An 18913-nucleotide genomic window follows, 5' to 3' on the forward strand; every position below is an offset into this window, starting at 1 on the left:
TTCTTCTAAATATTTTCTTTTGTGTGCTGAAGAGAGTCATGCAGGTTTGGAAAAGCACAAGGATTAGTAAATAATGACTGATTTTTCATTTTTGGGTGAACTATACCTTTAACATTTTAGAGTTTTTGGTGTTTGTTGTTTAAGCTAGAATTCAGTATAATCTAGGATTTTTTTTTTTTATACAACCCTCACAAAAAAAGCCAATGAAATAAACAAATTTGGTCTTAGGCTAAAATATTACAATACGTTAATTTTTTTAATTATCTAAGCTCTTCAGGGCGGTCCAGGAATATGAAATGTAATGTATTTTGATGGGGAAGGAGTTCTGATGGAGATTAGAGATATCACGCATAGTTTGAGCACCATCTAGTGGCGGAGAGATGTAATAAACTATAAACCAACCCTACTCTGCCTCAGAACATACTCCAGAGGTGGATGGACTTGGATTAGGGTTAAGATTGAACATGTAGGCCAAGAGGGTCAAAGGCCATAAAGTTAAAAAATAATAATAAAAAATAAAATAAAAAGTCACACGCAACATGGTTTACGTTAAATAAATAGCAGTTATCTATTGAATTTGCTTTAAAGGTGCTGGTAATGCTTTTTTAGGTAAATGAGACTAGACTACCAATCAAACACACAGCAAGTTTTTTTGTAACTGAACTTGCTGAGATGTTTCAAATGTTGCAAATACAGATTTAAAAATGCTTTTAGTATAAAAAAAGCATTTAGTATAAAATCTAACTAAAAGTCTAATTGATTTGTTGTTTTTCTCTAATGGTTATTTATTGCCATGGACCCCACACAGGTGTAGTGGAGTAGTGTTGGCATCTGTCCGCATACAGGGGGCGCTCGTGTTTAATTTCTGCCGGTCCCCAGATGTTGGCTTGGAGAAGCGCTGCTGTGACTCACAGCTGTAGAGCTTCAGTTTTCTTCACGGTCAGGGATGCTGACGGGTCATGTCAAGAGAAGAGGCGAGTGGAACCTAAGTACTCCTGAACTTTTGTTCTCCTGGACAGTATACTGATAAATCGGAAGACATTTCAAAGAAGACTTTGCAGCTCAAGAGTGTTCGTCTATATATCGCTCTATAAGAAACTGATTAATTCGTAATATTAAATCGCTTTCGGCGGACATGTAAGTAGCTACTCAGTACCCGTAACACTGCATTTCATCAGGATCTATATTACTATGAGGTGTGATTTATATGAGGTGTGATTTATATGAGGTGTGATTTATGCATTTACTTTGCAAACGAACTCCTAAACGCGACGCGACTAACGCGCTCATTATCATCAGGAAAGCCGCTGCGTTTTAGTGTGTTTTCGAGTCGCAGTTTATATGTAGTGTAAAACTCCATCGTTATGATTCTCATGGTTTCTTTTAGTGGCGGGTCCTCATAAAATGTTTCCAGAGAGAGGAAGCTTGACTTTTCTCACTGTGGTTTTGATCGTGACGCTGTCATGTGAAGCGAGAGGTGAGTCATGTTGTCTATTACGAGTCTTTTATCCATTCATTAAGACATAATTAGAGGCCATTTCCTTTGACGATACCAGCTAAATTTAATGCGGATTTTATATTCTTGGCTCATAAATAACGCATTTAAGTGTAACTTTTAGAAAATCATTATTTGTATGTTTCACTTTTTACCTCTTGAGCTTTTGCTCTTTCAACTTAAAAAGAAATTCAAGAAAACAACCCAGAAGTGTTTAATATTATTACAAATAAATACATCAGTAAAAGCACCAAATTTTTCAATATTTTACACAGGACTTTTGGGGGGGTGAATGTGTTTTTCCCTGTAAAACTATACTTTACTTTAATTGAAATTTAATTGTTGCATTATTATTATTATTTGTAATAAATGTAAACAATATTCTGTAGTAAGAAATTCAATGCACTTTTTCTTTTTCAACATATTTGAAGTTAAAACTGACGATAAAAATGTGTAGAAATTATGAGTCAAGTATTAGGCCAATTATTATTGTTACCACTGATGAAATCAAAGATGTTATTGTAGTAGAACTATAAAACATTTTTACAGTGCTATTGAACCAATTTTAGTTTGTTATATGGTGTAAACATTAAAAAGTGACCATTTGCGGCCCAATTTTTTTATTAACTACTTTAAGCACATCGGGGAATGGGCCGGCCATGTTCTGTGTTTACTGACACAGCAGACTAACCGCAGTCACACACTAAGTTATTCTTTTGAAGTCCGACATCTATATCTGCACTGCGGTGTCTCGGACCAAACAAGAGGTCCCTGTTCCTTGAACTGTAACAGAAATTTAGAGGGACATAATTCAGTGTTCCCTGCCAAGTTGAAAAGAAATTTACATAAATCAAAGCCTAACTAACTGTGCCGGAGATTGTGTATCGGAGAGTTGATTCAGAATGGTGTGGACCTTCTCCACATGTGCCATCATCCTGCTGTGAGCCCAAAGGACATTTTACTGTCTCTTAGAGGAAAATAAATGAATGCATTTAAAAGAAAAAGCCATTTGTGTGTGTTGTGCAATATCTTAGTTTATCTTGTATTATCTTAGATTAAAATTCCTTTAAATGTAATGCATTGACTCATACTGGGATGCCAGTCCTGTTTATCTTTTATGGTGGATTAGTCATTTATGGTCTCATTTATGTCACTATTATCTGAAACAACATTATTGGGTCTGGTATAATAAATCTGGATGAGTTAACTGTGGTGTTTACTCTGTTAAAGGTGATTACTATTATTGCACCCATAAGAATGCCAGGTTAATCTACAAATCAGAGCCTGGCCTCTACTAAGTAAACAATCCATTGTCTTCTCTGTTTGTTGGTCCATTTGTTGACTTGACATTGTGTGCTATGAGCTCTTCTTGAGGGGGTTCCTAATCTGTGTTGTCCTTGGATTGCTCTTCCTTTTCCACTATCAGCCATTCTTGGAATTCTGGGCCCCAGTTTTCTGTGTGTTAAAAGTGAGGAATAAGGGAAACAGGAGTGAGATATATAGCATGTGAGTAAACAGCTTCTCTGTGGCTGCTGAATGAGGTGTATGTTGGTGAAATTGCTAAAACAGTGAGATTTCTCAAGCTGAAACATTCAATAAACAATTCGGAAATGTTTGAGGAAACCCTTCGTGAAACTGCTTTAATAGATTTTGTCAGACACAACTGCACTTTGTTCATTTAAGAGGGTTCATTGTTGGGTGAAGTGACTATTATGTTGTGGAGAAACACAATATGGAGCTTAAGGCAAGACAGTTACTGGATGTGTTTCCAGTGACTTTTTGGCACTGTGTATCAAGATCATTATTTTGTGACAAACACTTGTTTCCCTAGAATTCTGGAAGAGCAGATAAATGACTTCATTGTAGACAAAGAAAGAAAAAACTGATTGAGCAGAGCAGGTCTTTCCTGATTATATTCAGGAAAGATTGATAAGATATCTTATATGATAAGATTTCAATATTACTTTATTTGCCTGTACCTGTTTTACTTGTGAGAAATGAAGTTGGTATAATACTATCTGGAGATAAAATTAATACGAAAGTATACGAAAGTGACGAAAGTGACGTGACATTCAGCCAAGTATGGTGACCCATACTCAGAATTCGTGCTCTGCATTTAACCCATCCGAAGTGCACACACACAGAGCAGTGAACACACACACACACACTGTGAACACACACCCGGAGCAGTGGGCAGCCATTTTATGCTGCGGCGCCCGGGGAGCAGTTGGGGGTTCGATGCCTTGCTCAAGGGCACCTAAGTCATGGAGAGAAGGTGGAGAGAGCGCTGTACATTCACTCCCCCCACCCACAATTCCTGCCGGCCCGAGACTCGAACTCACAACCCTTCGATTGGGAGTCCGACTCTCTAACCATTAGGCCGCGACTTCTATTTATTTAAAATAAATAAGTAAAAAAAAAATAATAATAAAAAAAAAACAACATTTTTGTGTAAGATAAAGTGCAAAGAGATGCAGAGAGATTTTGCCATTGGTCATAGATGTCGCTGAATATATTTACTGAGCGGTCAGTTAATCTTGACTTATCATCTGAAAACCAATATTTCTGAAATTTATTTAAGTAATTAATGTAGATTTTTACAGAAACCATATTCATTTCATTATATTTATTTTTATTTTATTTTATTCAGTTTTCATTAATTGTGTGGCTTTTTAGTGATTCTTTCTGCAGGTTACTTTGTTTCTTCAGTAGTTGTCGACAACTTACTAAGTGAATAGAAAAGTGTCAGAAAAGCGTCTGCTAAAAAAAATGCATAAAAGTGAATCACTGACCCACTAGATCAACCAGTTTATTCAAAATTGGTGATTCATTCAAGAATAAAACAGACTTTATGAATCATCCATCACTGTAGTCACTGAATCATCCGTTCAGCCAATTTTTCAATTCAGTTCAATTCAATTCTGTTTATTTCGGTCCTCACAGACACCTTTTCACAAAAAATAAATGAACATAATTTCAGAAAAAGGTGTAGGCAGAAGCCTTGCTTATTAAGTCTACCCTTTATACATATTTAACCGATGTATGTCACTTTTTCACTAGATTTGATAATACAAGATAAACAAAAGTTACATAATACATTTTCCGAAATGTACATACTTAATTATAAACATACATAATTACAGAAATACACACAAGGCACACAAGAGTTTTTTTGGGAGGCTGTTTTTGGTTGTTCCTTATAAAAATCCTGTTGAAAAGCAGCCATGCAGATTTTTATTTTTTCTCAATATAGTGTTTTTATTATTTGATTTAATAATTATTAAAATATATTCCTGTCTATAATTCATAGAATTATATAATGTAATCCATAGCTTTGACCAGGATTCTGTCATTCAGATTTTTCTGTCATTATTCACCTAAATATGTGAAAATGCCTACATTTACATCTTGAATATTTCAAGAATCAAATCACAGCTGGGATAAGTGTACACTAGTGTAGGCGGCTTGTTTTAATCTCAGTACCTCGTTGGTTTGTATGAGTATGGTCAGCTCAGATTGGCATGACACTCCTACAGCAATCCTTACACACACAAACACAGCAGTCAGCTCAGACAAAGTGTGAACATAGCAGTTTGAGAAATGCTCTTGCATCCCTGTTCTCTCGTGCAGTCAGATATTTCCTGTTTCTCACTAACTTTCCTGCTGGTGGAAAGAAGCTTTCTCCCAAGAAAATTAGTTCTTGTGGCACCACACCTGGCTGTTATGAGCAGCACAGCTTGATGTTTGTCTGTTGTTGATTTTTTTTTTTTTTTTTTTTTTTTTTTTGGACATTTGATCTGATCTGGCAGATGATTGCTGCTGCAGAGCATGTGCTTGAAGTAGAAGTGAAACAAACTGTATCAAAGCTAATAAATAAACCTCTGCGATTTACGCACTCTACTGGTCGTAGAGTTTGATGAAAGACAGAAATGTGTTTCCAACAGTCATGGCCTTGATTGGAATCTTTAAAGAGGTCAGATACAGTAAAACGTGGTATATTTTTTATTTGCAGCCACAGGAACATCAGAAAAGGGTTTCTTTTTCTCTACTCTCAGATATTTAAATCAGTTCCAGACTCTGGGGTTGTAAACAGGAGATGTTGGCCCTCATGCCCCATTTACCTCAATGATCTACCTTTTAAAGTACAGATAGCTTTGATAAGAACGGGGAAAACAGGCTTCAGTTGTGCAGCTTTCCCTTCAGCTGGTCTCTCAGCAGGTGTCAGGATCTCTGGGTTTATTAGACAGATAATGCAGCTCTGCAGGTGGGCCCTGCTTATCAAACAAATGATAATGGAGCAGCTCTGCTGGAGTCATGCTGTGTCTGTGATCTGCCTCTGCAGGACAACAGTAATGCAGGCGTCAGTCTCTAACTGCTTTGACCAAGTTACAAAGAAGCCAAACGCAATGGAAAAGCATAGGCTGCTTCATATATTATGCTTTGAATGATTGGTAGACCTTGGCTTTATTTAAATGCAGAATTATAATGGCTGTCATTCACAAAGTTCTACAAATTCTGTGCTGCTTATGTGTTTGTTTATTAAATATTTGGTCAATTTATTATAAGCTACCAAAAGCAGCAAAGCCCCACTCACACCAAAGATTACAACTATAAAAATAGTTTTAGTTTTAAAAATCATTCAAAATTCTATAAGAATAGGGACATTCACACCACAACTACTGTATAAAAATAGTGACATAGAGGAACAATATCATTGGAATCACTTTCATAACGATTTTTCCCAGCTAATGAACGATAAAAACATTGACAGCCGATCAGAATCTCCCTGACTTTAAAAAGCTGACTAAGGATTTAAAGCATCAAAACTGTGCACACTTATAATAAACAATGTCATTGTCCTTTGGTGTGGATGCTAATATAGTTATTAATTATAGTTATATTTGCAGCTATCAATGTGAACAGGCTTTAAGACTCTGTTCACTCTCACCTCTGTTCAAAAAGTTTTTTACCATCATTTTTACCGTGTTATAGTTCACCTAAAATTAAACATTTTGTAAACATTTACACTCGCCTTCATGTTGTTCCAAACCTGTATCACTATATTCTTCCAAACTTTAGCAAAATATGAATGGTGAGCTCTGAATAAATTACAAAAAATGCACCTAGGTTGCATAAAACTAGTCAGTGTTTGTGTGCTATATTCCAAGTCTTCTAAAGCCATAGGATATTTGTGTAAGGAAGAGACCAAAATTTTAATCTTGTAAACCACACATCATTCTAATATTGCTAATACATTATTTAGATTTTATTGGCTTTGCAACCAGATGTAGACCATCAAATTTACATGTGTGCATATGCAAATTGCCTAAATAAGATTTGATAGTTACAAGGTAAGACTGGACATCCATATTGTATGTTCACTGTGATGCATCTCTGTAATGTAGAACATCTTTGGTGTAGTTATTTTTATTCCTTCCTTTTATAAATGATCAATAACTTTACTTGCATATTACTACAAGCACATTTATGTAATTTCAATGAACTGCACCTAGCACTAAGTTGTACATGTATCCTGTGTTAGATAAATTATGTACTTGGCACAGAGTTAAAAATGCCTAAGGATACAAACAGCTGTAACCAGAGCTGTTCTTATCTACCTGTCTGTCTGTGTGCACTGGAGACAGACTTATTGTCTGCCTGTCTGTCTGAAAGAACTGCAGACTGTATCAGCTAAATGTGGCACTCTTGTAAAAGAAAACGTAAAAAAAAAAACAATCTGGAAATGTCAGTATGGAGTTCTTTAGAGAGGAACTTTATATTACATGTGTGTTTGCATGCATGTGTACATGTGTTTGTAATTTGGCCTGGTTTCAGAGATAATTATGATGTTTGATGGAGATGATTTCACTATTAACACATTTTTCTGCTGAGTATTGTTTAATTGCACCTATGTGGAAATTGATGTTTCAAAAAAGGATTATTTGGCAAATACCGCTGTCTGCGTGTGTGTACGTGCACACACATGCACATGTGCGTCGGTTCCTTGGCATTGTAAATGCTGAGCGAGTTAACCAGCACATTTCAATCGGGAAATAGTGCAGTTGTTAAATTTGAACACGATGTTCATAATATCAGGTCCTGCAGTGAGTCCAAACACATGCACACACTAGAACATTAATGTCAGGACAGCATCAACCCAGCCTGGCAAAAAAAAAAACTGATGCTGTATTTTACCCCATATTTTTTCATCTCAGATGCAAACCAGAACCATTAGCCCATTATCCTCCTCTGAAGTCTGAGGGCTTTTCTTTGTAGTTTGTGATCTATATTAAACGTGCACTCCCATCACAAAAGCCATCGGTTTTGTGGGTGAAAAGTCCATTTGCGTAAACAAAGCGGCTAATGAGCTGCATTTGTCGGTGCTGTATTGCGTCAACACGGCTCTTTGAGTGTCAGTATTTATGGAGGAGGTATTAAAACACAAAGGAAGCATGCCAAGCCTTTGAACATTTTTTTATAATCTAAGCTTAGTTAAAAAGTTTCAGTGCTTGAATAGTTCAGGGAGTTCAACCGTGTTTCATCCCCTTCTTGTCTATGTAATATGACATACCGAGCTGGAGTGTTTGCACAGGTGGGAGAGGGCAACTTGCTCTGAATGAGAGATTGAGAGCTGCCATCCCACCTTTGTTCTCCCCATTCCAGTGGACTGAGCTTGTTGGAGCAGTGTCCCCATGCAAGACCAGGCCAATGCGTTCATCATGTGCAATTTGCTCTGAATGGGAGGTTCACTATTTCGATACAGGAGGCTTCTTGGGAGTTTCTTTATCCCCTGTTTAGAAGAAGGATTAGCTTGTGTTTTACAGGATTACAGGTGTCCAACACAACCAGGTTCAACCTCAGCTGTCAGAGATGCACTTCACTGTCACAAAGCGAATCCAAGATCCCATTTTGTGAGCTCTAGCATTCCAGGAATTTAAAACTTGGATGGAAGGGCCTCTTTTCCTAGCTGTTTTTAATGTTTTTTTACACTTATTGGTAACTCGGGTGCACTTTTCCTAGGGTCATTGCAATAGGTCAAAGGTTGAGGATAGGAAAAGCACTGAGAGCAGGAACATAAACAAAGATCAGTGACCTCAAGTTTGTTTCAGCATCTGGAAAATAAAAGGGAACATAAAAGGAAATGGGTGAACTTTTTGTGCTCTTAATGTAGCATAGGGTCAGATGTGATTAATAACATGAGCTTGGCAAATGTGTTGTGTGTAGTCTTGTCTTTTGCAAACAGCTGTGTCTGCTCTGGCACGCGATTCTGTTAGTGTCATTGCAACAGCAGTAGTTCACGCTGCAAGGCATAACTCAATATGTAAACACTCATGAGAAAGAAAGGAGAGGGAGAAACACAGAAAAAAAGAAGCAGCAAAAAGAGAGCCAAAGAAGAATTAGAGGCCTTGCGTGTGATGGCTGTCAGCCGGGTTTTTTGACACAAAAGCCAAGCTTAATAAGCAGGTGCTCATTAAGGTGCTGGAGACCAGGTTACTCAACATTACCCCTGAAACCCTTCAGAGCTGTGGTTCTATTTATAAGGGTGGGTTTGGCATGCTGCAGTGCCCTTCCCTGTGGTCCAAATTGCTGGTGGTCCATGTGAGGAGGAAACAAATAGGGAATGCTGTCCTACTCTGGAGAAATTGGAGATGCTGTCCTGCATTGGGTTTCTGAGGTTGTTTGATCGCAACCTCACTTTGGGGGGTCTGAAATAGTGAATAACAATGCCGATAACCATCATAATTTCAGCCAGCTTGAGCAAGAAAAATCTCAGATCAGTTTTGTATCCTTAATGAATTGTAATATATATTGGTTCCCTGTAATTATACCCCAGAATGAAACAACAGTCATGCTTGAATAGGGCCCTTTCTACTGTATATATGGTGGCAATCTATGGTTTGAAACCATTAGCAATAATCTAACATATCCTTCATTGTAGATCATTTTGTTGAAATGGCATGGCAGCTTGATGACAGACAGCGAAAATTTAGGTGCATATACAGCTATGGATCTCTGCCAGGATGAGGGTTTGGCGAGCTTGATGAGGCTGGAGAATCTCGAACCAAATTCCCCAGCCAGCAGTTTAAATGTCAGGGGTTCATCTGAGATCCTTGACATCAGCCCCTTTCTAGCAAATGGGCTTAACAGGGTTATTGTTGTAAGCTTAAGTAAAGCTATCATACAGTTAACTACATTAAAACTTATATATTTTATAATAAATAAATACTTTTGTACACAACGAAAACAAAAATAACGACTTTATTCAACAATTCCTCTCCTCTGTGTCTCTCTGAATCAGCATAGCGCTATTTTGCCAATTCTTCTGTGTCAGCCGTGTTGCAACGATGCGCTGTTTTCATTCAAACCAAAGCGTAAATACACGTAAAAAACGTATCCTTGTGGTGTGGCTGACACAGAAGAGTGTAAGCCGCCTGCGTACTGCTCAGAATTGTCAAAATGGCGCAACAGTGATTTGGTGAGAGACAGAGAAGAGGAATTGTTTTTGTTTTCTTCATGTACAAAAAGTATTCTCGTTGCTTCATAATGTTACAGTTGAATCACTGATGGCAGATGGAATATTCTGACAATGCTTTTCTTACTTTCCTGGACCTTGACACTGTTATTTATTTGGCAGTCTATGGGAAAGTCTTAAGCCTCCGTTTCCATCCAAAATATCTTAAATTGTGTTCAGAAGATGAACAAAGCTTTTACGGGTTTGGAACGACATGGGGTAAGTGATTAATGACAAAATTTTCATTTTGTGATGGAGTATCCCTTTAAGCAGCACAGCCGTTTTCAATAATATTAATGATAAGAAATGTTTGTTTATTTGTGTTTTTTTACTGCAAATCAGCATATTAGAATGATTTTTGAAGGATCATGTGACACTGAAGACTGAAGTTATGGCTGCTGAAAATTCAGCTTTTCATCACAGGTGTAAATTACATTTAAAAATACATTAAAATACAAAACAGTTATTTTAAATTTTAATAATATTTCATAGTTTTTACTGTATTTTTGATCAAATAAATGTAGTGTTTGTGAGCATAAGAGACTTTTTAAAATATTTAAGAAATCTTTTAAGTTTTGAATGGCAATGTACACTTCAACTTTAAACATAGCAATAAAATAAAATTTGCAAATGCAAAACTTACAACCTCTTGGTGCTTAATTTAAATTTGGTACTTAATCAGAATTAAGACAAAGTAAGACCAGGTGGCCTGGCCCTCGCTGTGTTTAATTTAATTAATGGGTCAGTGGATGACGGGCAGCTGCTCTGTGTCCTCTTCAGGGCACAAAGAACGGCCCAAAATCTACAAGGAAGTTTGTGTGGAATCGTACACATGATGTCAGACTTCGGCAGTGCCTTATTGAGTTAGGTTGGCTCCAGAGGCAGCAGTTGGTCGAGGTACAAAGTCTGGCTCAAGATCTGATTACACACAGTAGAGAGACAGCTGTGAGCAGTGGCGAAGAACAGCTGTGAACAGAACCAGAGCTCTGCGTTCACATTACCAGAACTAAAAGGGAGAAGTGTTAGTGAACCTGTTTACCTAGCAATCCTGTGTTTGTGTCAGCATAGGAGGCTCTGTGCAAACAGCATCAGGCCTTAATCTCTGCCCACTATCTCTCTTCCTGATAAAAGAGTCACATTCCATTGCCAAGACCAGTACTGCAGTGTTTGGTCTATCTGTCTCTATCACTGATCACATGCTGAGTCCTATAGCAGCTCTCCTCCACTTTTTCAGGAGATTCATCATAAGAGAAGATAAAGCTGCTATGTAGATCACATGACAGTGGTAGATCAAACTCTAGATGACCTGGCAGAAGCTGCCTTCTGATTGGCTGCCAGTTCTATTTGTATTTTTCATAGAGGAAAAAAAATGTTTTATCAGAACATCTAGATGCATTTTTTTAAAACAATGTTCACAACATACTAAGAATTGCATTTAGTTTCTTTTTGGATTATTTGGTAACACTTCACAATACGGTTAAATTTATTAAAGGAATAGTTCACCCAAAAATAAAAATCATCACCGATTCACTCTCATGTTGTTATTTAAAATATTTTCTTTTGCATTGCACAGAAGAAAGAAAGTCATAGAGGTTTGGAATGACATGAGGATTAGTAGGCTAAATGATGAAAGAGTTATCATTTTGGGGTGTTCTATTCCTTTCACATCAGTCAATGCATTATATATCATATTTAAAACAGTATCATATTTATCATATTTAAAAGTAAAAAGATTAAAAAAAAAATGTTAACTTATTATTTGTTCATAAAATATAAGTTTATTTATACACCTTGAAATGTTAGAAATATATTAATATGTGCTAATTAAAATGCTATTATTTGTTTTATTCAGTTCCTACTAAATATTTTTTAAATGCGGTCATAGGCTACATTGAGCAGATCTGTAACAGCAGCAGGTGATTTACAGCTGAAATAATCCCTGGGAATGCTGACAGAAATGTGCAGCGCAGTCTCTTGCTCTCATAATGGGCTGGGCTTGTTATATGTTGTGTACACGTGTCCTTTTGACAGCGGCAGTTAGTTAACTGGCTGCCATGCCTGGACTGTTCATCCGAGTCTTTCAGTCTTCTTCTTGCACCTTCTTCTCTTACACACTCCCCTCTATTTCTCTCTATAGCCACGTTTCCACCGCAGGAACTTTACCCAGGAACTAGGGACTTTGGGCTGGTACTCGATGTGTTTCCACCGCAGGAACCAGGAACTAAATAAAGTTCTGGGTAAAAGAATGCCCCTCAGAAAGTCCCTGCTGACGAGGTATTACTTTTTCAAAGTTCCGGAACTTTCGGGGGCGGGACTTGGGCGCTAAACATGCTGATTGGTTGAGTTCACGCAGCATTGTGATTTCAACCACCATTTATTCGGATAATTTTCAAAATATTACTGTTATTATGTCATGAAATGTTATTTTGATTGTTTTTGTTGATGGAGTATAGTTGTTTAAAACTCAAATCTGTGGTTTATTTATAAAGACAGCACCTATTTAAAAATGTGTTTCACCGATTTCGGAGACGATCAGCTCCACGTGATCAGCGGGAGCTCTGTGATCATGTATCCGCGGAGAGCACTCTCAACTCGGCTAGTCCTTCTGATATGTGCCGCTGGCTCTGATGTCTCTTTAGTGGTTATACATAAAATATAATTCATTTTGAGTAAATCTAACAGGTAATCTTTGGTCTGTATTCAACTTATCTGAAAATAAAAAAGGCAAATTGATATAATATTTCGTTTCATTGTAATTGTTGTATATATACACATTTCCCTGAACTAAGCACATTTCTGCGGCTATTATTATCTTCAAATGAAAACGAAAGGAGGTAGTGGTATTTTATATCCTATTTTGTTTTATTGTAAATATACATTGAGGAAAATTGCAGTAGCCAAGGCGAGCTGACTGATGTTATCAAGTACGCTGCTGTTTGCAGAATTACCGGATTTATGTCGTCGCGGACATCACACTCGAATGCGCAAAGTCCGAACTACCGAGGTTGCAAGTCCAAAATCAGCGTACTTTGGCCTTGTCCCAAATGGCGCACTTCATGTGGACTTTCGGTCTCGTGGACTTAAATTGCGCGTGCTCGCCGAGTCTATGAGTCCGTAGGCCGTCCCATTCAGCATTTTAACACTCTGAAGTGTGCTCAGCAGCACCCCTTCTTCCGCGAAGCCCGCATTGATGCAGGCTTCGCACACTTTAACTACCCAGGAATCCTTGCGAAATGCCAATCAGACAACGGATGGGAGGAGATTTCGCTCAAGAGCAATTGATGACATGGCTGAGAAGAAAATATTTAAGTGTAGGTATCATTACGGTTTTTATGACCTAGGAGTACATTTACCAGTTGTTACCTACAGTTTATACAAACATTTGATTTGATATCTCAAACATAATAATACGATTACATTATGATTCATTAAATAAATAGAACCGAATGTCAGGGCTTTACTGAGTCATATGTAAACCTAGTATTTATATTTAAACCTGTAAATTCATCTGAAACTCACGCACATGTTTGTTATGTTAAAATTGTAATCTTAGTTCAAATGGAACATAGGCAGCATATCCCCAGAACCAAAAAACAACCAAACCGTTATTTCCGGCGTGACGATCGAGTCTGTCCCAAAAATACCTCTCAATGCACCCTCGTGGACTCGCGCCAAGGGCCCTATAGCTCTGCACTACATGACGTCACCAAAGTGTGGACTCTGAGGAAGTCCACAAGTCCGTAGTGTGCCATTTGGGACAGGGCTTTTGTATTAAGAAACGCGTGCAGACCTACGTCACCAGACTATTTGCCTAATCTTCCCGGTACTTTAGACCACGGTGGAAATGCAGAAAGCAACAGGTCTGGGGGGGAAAAAGTTCCTGGGGAAAAAAGTTCCTGGTACAAATATTCCGGGTAATTTCGGTGGAAACGCGGCATATCTCTCTTTCTCTATCCCTCACACCCTTTGATGGTCATGTCACTTCCTCAATTCTAATCATTTATCCATGCAGCATGCTGTCAAGGTCCGTTTGAAGCTCTCCCTGTGACACCAGTGATGTTCATCTAAAGCTGTGGAGGCTGCCCAGGCTTCAAAGTACTTCCACTGCGGTCTGTAAGGCCTGTTCATAAATCCTTTGAGAAATCAAAAAAACATATCAAGATGTCTGAGACGAAACAGGCCAGTGAACGAGTGCATGCTTGGTAGCTAGTAACTCACATAGTTTGGACTTCTTTTTGACATAGTAGAGATTTAACCGGTCATGTGTCTAGTCCAGTCTATAGATGCAGACAGTAATGAGAGATTCATGTCATTGTAGTCATTTATTGTACAGTCAGGGTGGCAATAAATGTGTATGAACTTTATGGAGCATCAGTCTATTGATCTTGTCTTCAAGGTTGTCACAAATGTGGTGAGGGTGTTGCCTGGGAGGTCTGTCAAAAATGCATTGCATTCAAAGCCTCCACATGGATGCAAGATGATGTCTCTCTTTCTCTTTGTTTCTCTCTTTGTCTTGCTCTCATTTTCTTTGTCTAGACTCTAGAGACTCAAAATTGTTACCAATAATGTGACATGCACATTAGTGTGGCTAAGCTAAATCTGTTAGCACCAAAATTATTTATTTTAGAATACACAGATATTGGGTAAAAGAGTATTAATTTATTACAATTACTGATATCAGCTAGTTTATAGATTTTTTTTTGTAATGTTAGCTTTAATATTTATTTTAAATGTGGTGCAAAGGGCATGAATTCAGAGATGCAACTTCTACAAGTGTTTTAGCATGCTGTGATTAAGCATACATTACTGTCTGCGTGCAAAACAACAAACCCTTACCTTAATCTAAAATACTTAATATTCTGCCTAAAAAGACAAAGACAAATAATCTCTCAGCACACAGTGGGTTTATTTTCACCTCGTGTAGGAGATTTCTTTTGCCACCCTGTCTGCCATCAGCTTCAACCAGACATGTTTTTGCTGTATGGGGCGTGTGTGTGGCCTCAGTCATCTTTTGTCTTTTCCACTGTTATGGGCAATATTTGTCTGTCAGCACGTATGACGCCTCTCTCTGCCTCACATCAAAGCTTTTCGGTCAGTTTAGACACGGCTCTGTGACAAATAGTTGCTGTGCATGATGGAAGGAAGCAATTTTAAATGACAGTCCCAAGCTTTCTTTCCCAGAGTCTCTCTGAGTCACATCTTTCTTCTAACACATTCTTTATCTGTGCGTGATGTATGCTGTGTGTAAAGCGTGGCCTGTGGATAGAAAGGGAATGAGCTATTTCAGCTTCTGCTTTATGGTATCCACCAGGTTGTTTTAATATCCTTAAGCAAACATTCAAGAGTTACCCACTTCTTTTCTATTCATTCACCCACCAGGTTCATCAGATCTATCTCACATGGTTCATGCAATCTCTCTCCTCTCTGCTAGTGAAAAGATCCATTGTTTGTTCAAGGAGCCCACCAATTACATTAAATCTTCATTATAAACACACAACTGTTTTCCTTTCCAAAGCCTCACAAATGTTTATTAAGCCACCAATTGTTTTATACACTTACATTTGTGAATTAAGTGCATGATTAATCTAGCAAAGACTTCTCTCCAGCTGTGATGTTCATTTCCACCTTTTTCTGCTCTATTTCCAGAGAGAAATTTTTCTGCCATTCTCGGCCCTTCTCAGTCTAACATTCTGGATTTTACTGTAATTTAATTCCTGCACCAAAACAACCTTTTCTTTTCCCTCCAACGTGTTCTCATGGCACTTTCCTGGATGGCAACCAGCAACTTCAGGTGAAAACACTTCACTCCAGGAGAGAGACTTGAAGGGAAGAAGGAAAAAAAAGAATGAAAAAGTACATTTAGGGTCAGTGTCATTTTTCAGTTTATAATCTTGGTGGTTCTCACAGCAGCTGCTAGAGCAGCAACAGGATGTGACAGTACCAGTACCATGAATGAGAGGTGCCTTCCAACGTACACACATGCCAGTCTAAAGGAAATGGAAAGCAGTGCTCATGGGAGTCTTTGCAAGCTGCAAGGAGGGGATGAAAAGGACCTTGTGCATGCAAGGAAAGAAATTCCCCATAAAATGCCTGTGCCTACCTTTCCCCCTCATAACATTTCTTTGTGAGACAAGTTGTATTAGGAGCTGGTGGAAAAAAAAGTCTTCATATCACAGATTTTGTCCCCATGACATTTTTGGCTGTGTTGTTGTTGTGCTTATTGTGCCATAAGACTTGCAAAGGAACATTTTAGTCTGTAGGGAGCATGAATCTTCACATACTTTGCTAGTCTTTTCCCATAGCACGAGTATTCCAAGAATAAACAGAGGAAAACTTAACTCCTGGTACTGGAACATTACATACTGTATACAGTTTATTAAATAAAGCAGAAAATGTTAATTCAAGAAAAATTTATAATAATTATTATTTTTTTGCATTAAAGCAAAACACTCAAAAAGTGTATATTTTATTACAATAAAATGTGTGTGTGTGTGACCTTTATGAAGAAATAAAACATAAAGAAAACAGTATTTCTAATTTTAATGTGCACTTTTGCATTAAGCTCATATGGTGTGTGTGGTTATTGTTTGTTATGTAAAATGGAGAATTGCTGTGCTGTTACGTAAGACCATGTTTTTTGCTCCAGGTCCTCCATGGGTGAGTCGCCAGGTAGAGGACAGACAGACAGCAAAACTGGGCCGCACGATTCGACTACCATGCCCGGTGGAGGGTGACCCCCCTCCGCTGGTCTTGTGGGTGAAGGATGGGCGGAACGTGCATCCAGGCTGGAGCCGCTACAAGGTTCTAAAGCAGAGTCTGAAAATCAAAGAAGTGGAACTGGAAGATGCTGGCGTGTACATCTGCCGCGTCACCAATGGATTTGGCAGCCTCGCCCTTAACTTCACACTCATTGTAATTGGTAAAGACTGCCTCCCACACTAGCACCACAACCCTTTATATCTCAGTTTTTTATACTTTTGCTCACCCAGAGCATTTGTAGGGCACATCAGTCTTCCAAGCTTAATCAAAACCTGCACCATTGCACACGCACAACAGTTTGAGGTAATGTTTTAGGTGGTTAATGACACATATGGCATCTCAAAACAGTAGAGCTGAAGTATGAGCTTTCAGCTGCAGTCCAAAAAGAGCAGGGCAGCTTTCAGATGCCCTCACAAAAGGCTAATTGTGGCACAGTTAGGCAGTCGGGCTCATGTAAAGCTGCTCCCAAATCATATTTGACAAAACTGACATGACTGGCAATGTACTTTAAAGCAGCCATGGTTTCATGAACGTAACATTAACTGAAAAAAGCACAAGAGAGCATTGTGCTGATGGAAATTTATGACTTGTTAGCATTTGTTGGAGCATATGGCACTGATGCCGTCTTGCTTTATCAAATCTAGAGAACAAAGGGTGGCTTCATATCGTTTGTCACACAATACCTGCAGTTGTTTATGTAGGCCGTAATTTAATACCATGTTGGTACTTTTACCTAGGTAGTGGAGACTTTTTTCCCACTAGAACCTGACAGGAAAGGAAATTAATGCACACCTACCTGGATGGATGGAAGGAGAAAGAAAATAATGTGCAGAAGCACGTAGCTGTTGTGAGGCTGATTGGAGCAATGGGGGGTTTGTGTTGGATCCTTGCAGCTTTGAGCGTGTGGTTCTCCTGATGACTGCTGAGGGACTGTGGGGCAGGCATTTCCAGCCAAAATGTTCTGTACAGGGAGACGAAACAGAGACGACCTGCCGCCTTCTCTGCCATAAATCTGAACTGGTTCAGTGTAGTTGAGAGGCCTGGAGGGCCCAGAAGCCCTTGGCTCTTCCTGTATAGCTTGCCACATTTGGGGAGGCAGTTGAGGCAACTAGTGTGCAGATGCAAAGCTTGATTATTCTTCAGAGCAAGGCAGCTGACTAATTGGCTGACCCAGTGTTTTCGGGCTCTCTCCCCTTGATGTCTTTGCTCTGGGCCTCCTGTATGGGGAGTGATGGCAGCCTGCTGTTTTCCTGTTTCATCCCCGAGAGCTCTGTGGAGCTCAGAGTTATGGTGCATTGGACTGGTTCACTCCCTTTGGAATATAGCTGTAAAGTTTACTAAAGTCATTAACTGCAATGACCAACAGTCCCTGAACAAAAGGCCCATTAGAACCTCCGGTTGCAGTGTTTGAGTGTTTAAAGCTGTGAATTTTGCTGAGGGGAGTGCCACTATTAGTTAACCGGAGAGTGGTTAAGAAGTGTCATTGTTTTCAGTAAAGATTAGTAGACCCTGCAGCCGAGTTAAAGGGATAATTCAATCAAAAACTTATGTTGTGACAAACCTGTGTAACTTTCTTTCTTCTGAACACAAAAGAAGATATTTTGAAGAATGTTTCCACTGTTAGAACAACGCTTGACCACATAGTTTCATTGTACAGACAAAACAGTCTTTTTTTTTTCATTTTTCAAAGTGTCATCTTTTCCATTCCACAGCAGAAACTAAGTCATAAAGATTTTAAATGACATGAAGGTGAGGCAAAATATTTCATTTTTATGAAAATGTTCATAAAAAATTTAACTAGGCCTCTTTCAAGCAAAATTGATTTTATTTTACCATCTCTAATCTGACATTTTCATCTCTGAGAAGTGAAACATTTGAACAGAACATTTTTCCAGTTCTTTCGTACCAAAAAACTAAAAATCTTTGCCATCAGTTTTCTTTTCTATCTACAGTATGCTATTGAGCTCTTATGTGCTGTTTTCAGGGACAGAATTAATGAATTGGCGTGCATTACTGCACAAATTTTCAGAAATTCAGAAAAAATAATGTGCATGTCAGAGTGCATGAAACACTGATGAGTAAAAGTAATAATAATAAAATTGTTATAGAAAGGTTTTGTCATAATTTAAATCTGATAGCATAGCGAG

General features: G+C 38.3%; 1 protein-coding gene across 2 annotated transcripts in view; it reads left to right on the forward strand.

Annotated features, from left to right (window-relative positions):
• The first annotated feature begins 909 nt into the window (after nucleotides 1–909).
• The window catches only part of LOC109087054 (fibroblast growth factor receptor-like 1), a 32108-nt gene continuing 14104 nt past the window's right edge, over nucleotides 910–18913 (forward strand). Inside the window, exons 1-3 of one of the 2 annotated variants that reach the window (XM_042770090.1) lie at nucleotides 911–1137; nucleotides 1388–1477; nucleotides 16654–16926. In XM_042770090.1, coding sequence (XP_042626024.1) covers nucleotides 1405–1477; nucleotides 16654–16926 — 346 coding nt within the window. In that variant the 5' untranslated portion in view covers nucleotides 911–1137; nucleotides 1388–1404. Of the gene's footprint in view, nucleotides 1138–1387; nucleotides 1478–16653; nucleotides 16927–18913 lie in introns of both variants that reach the window. The other variant, XM_042770091.1, reaches the window with a different exon arrangement.

The sequence above is a fragment of the Cyprinus carpio genome, chromosome A14, assembly GCF_018340385.1.
Source record: "Cyprinus carpio isolate SPL01 chromosome A14, ASM1834038v1, whole genome shotgun sequence".
In the NCBI taxonomy this organism is placed as follows: Eukaryota; Metazoa; Chordata; class Actinopteri; order Cypriniformes; family Cyprinidae; genus Cyprinus; species Cyprinus carpio.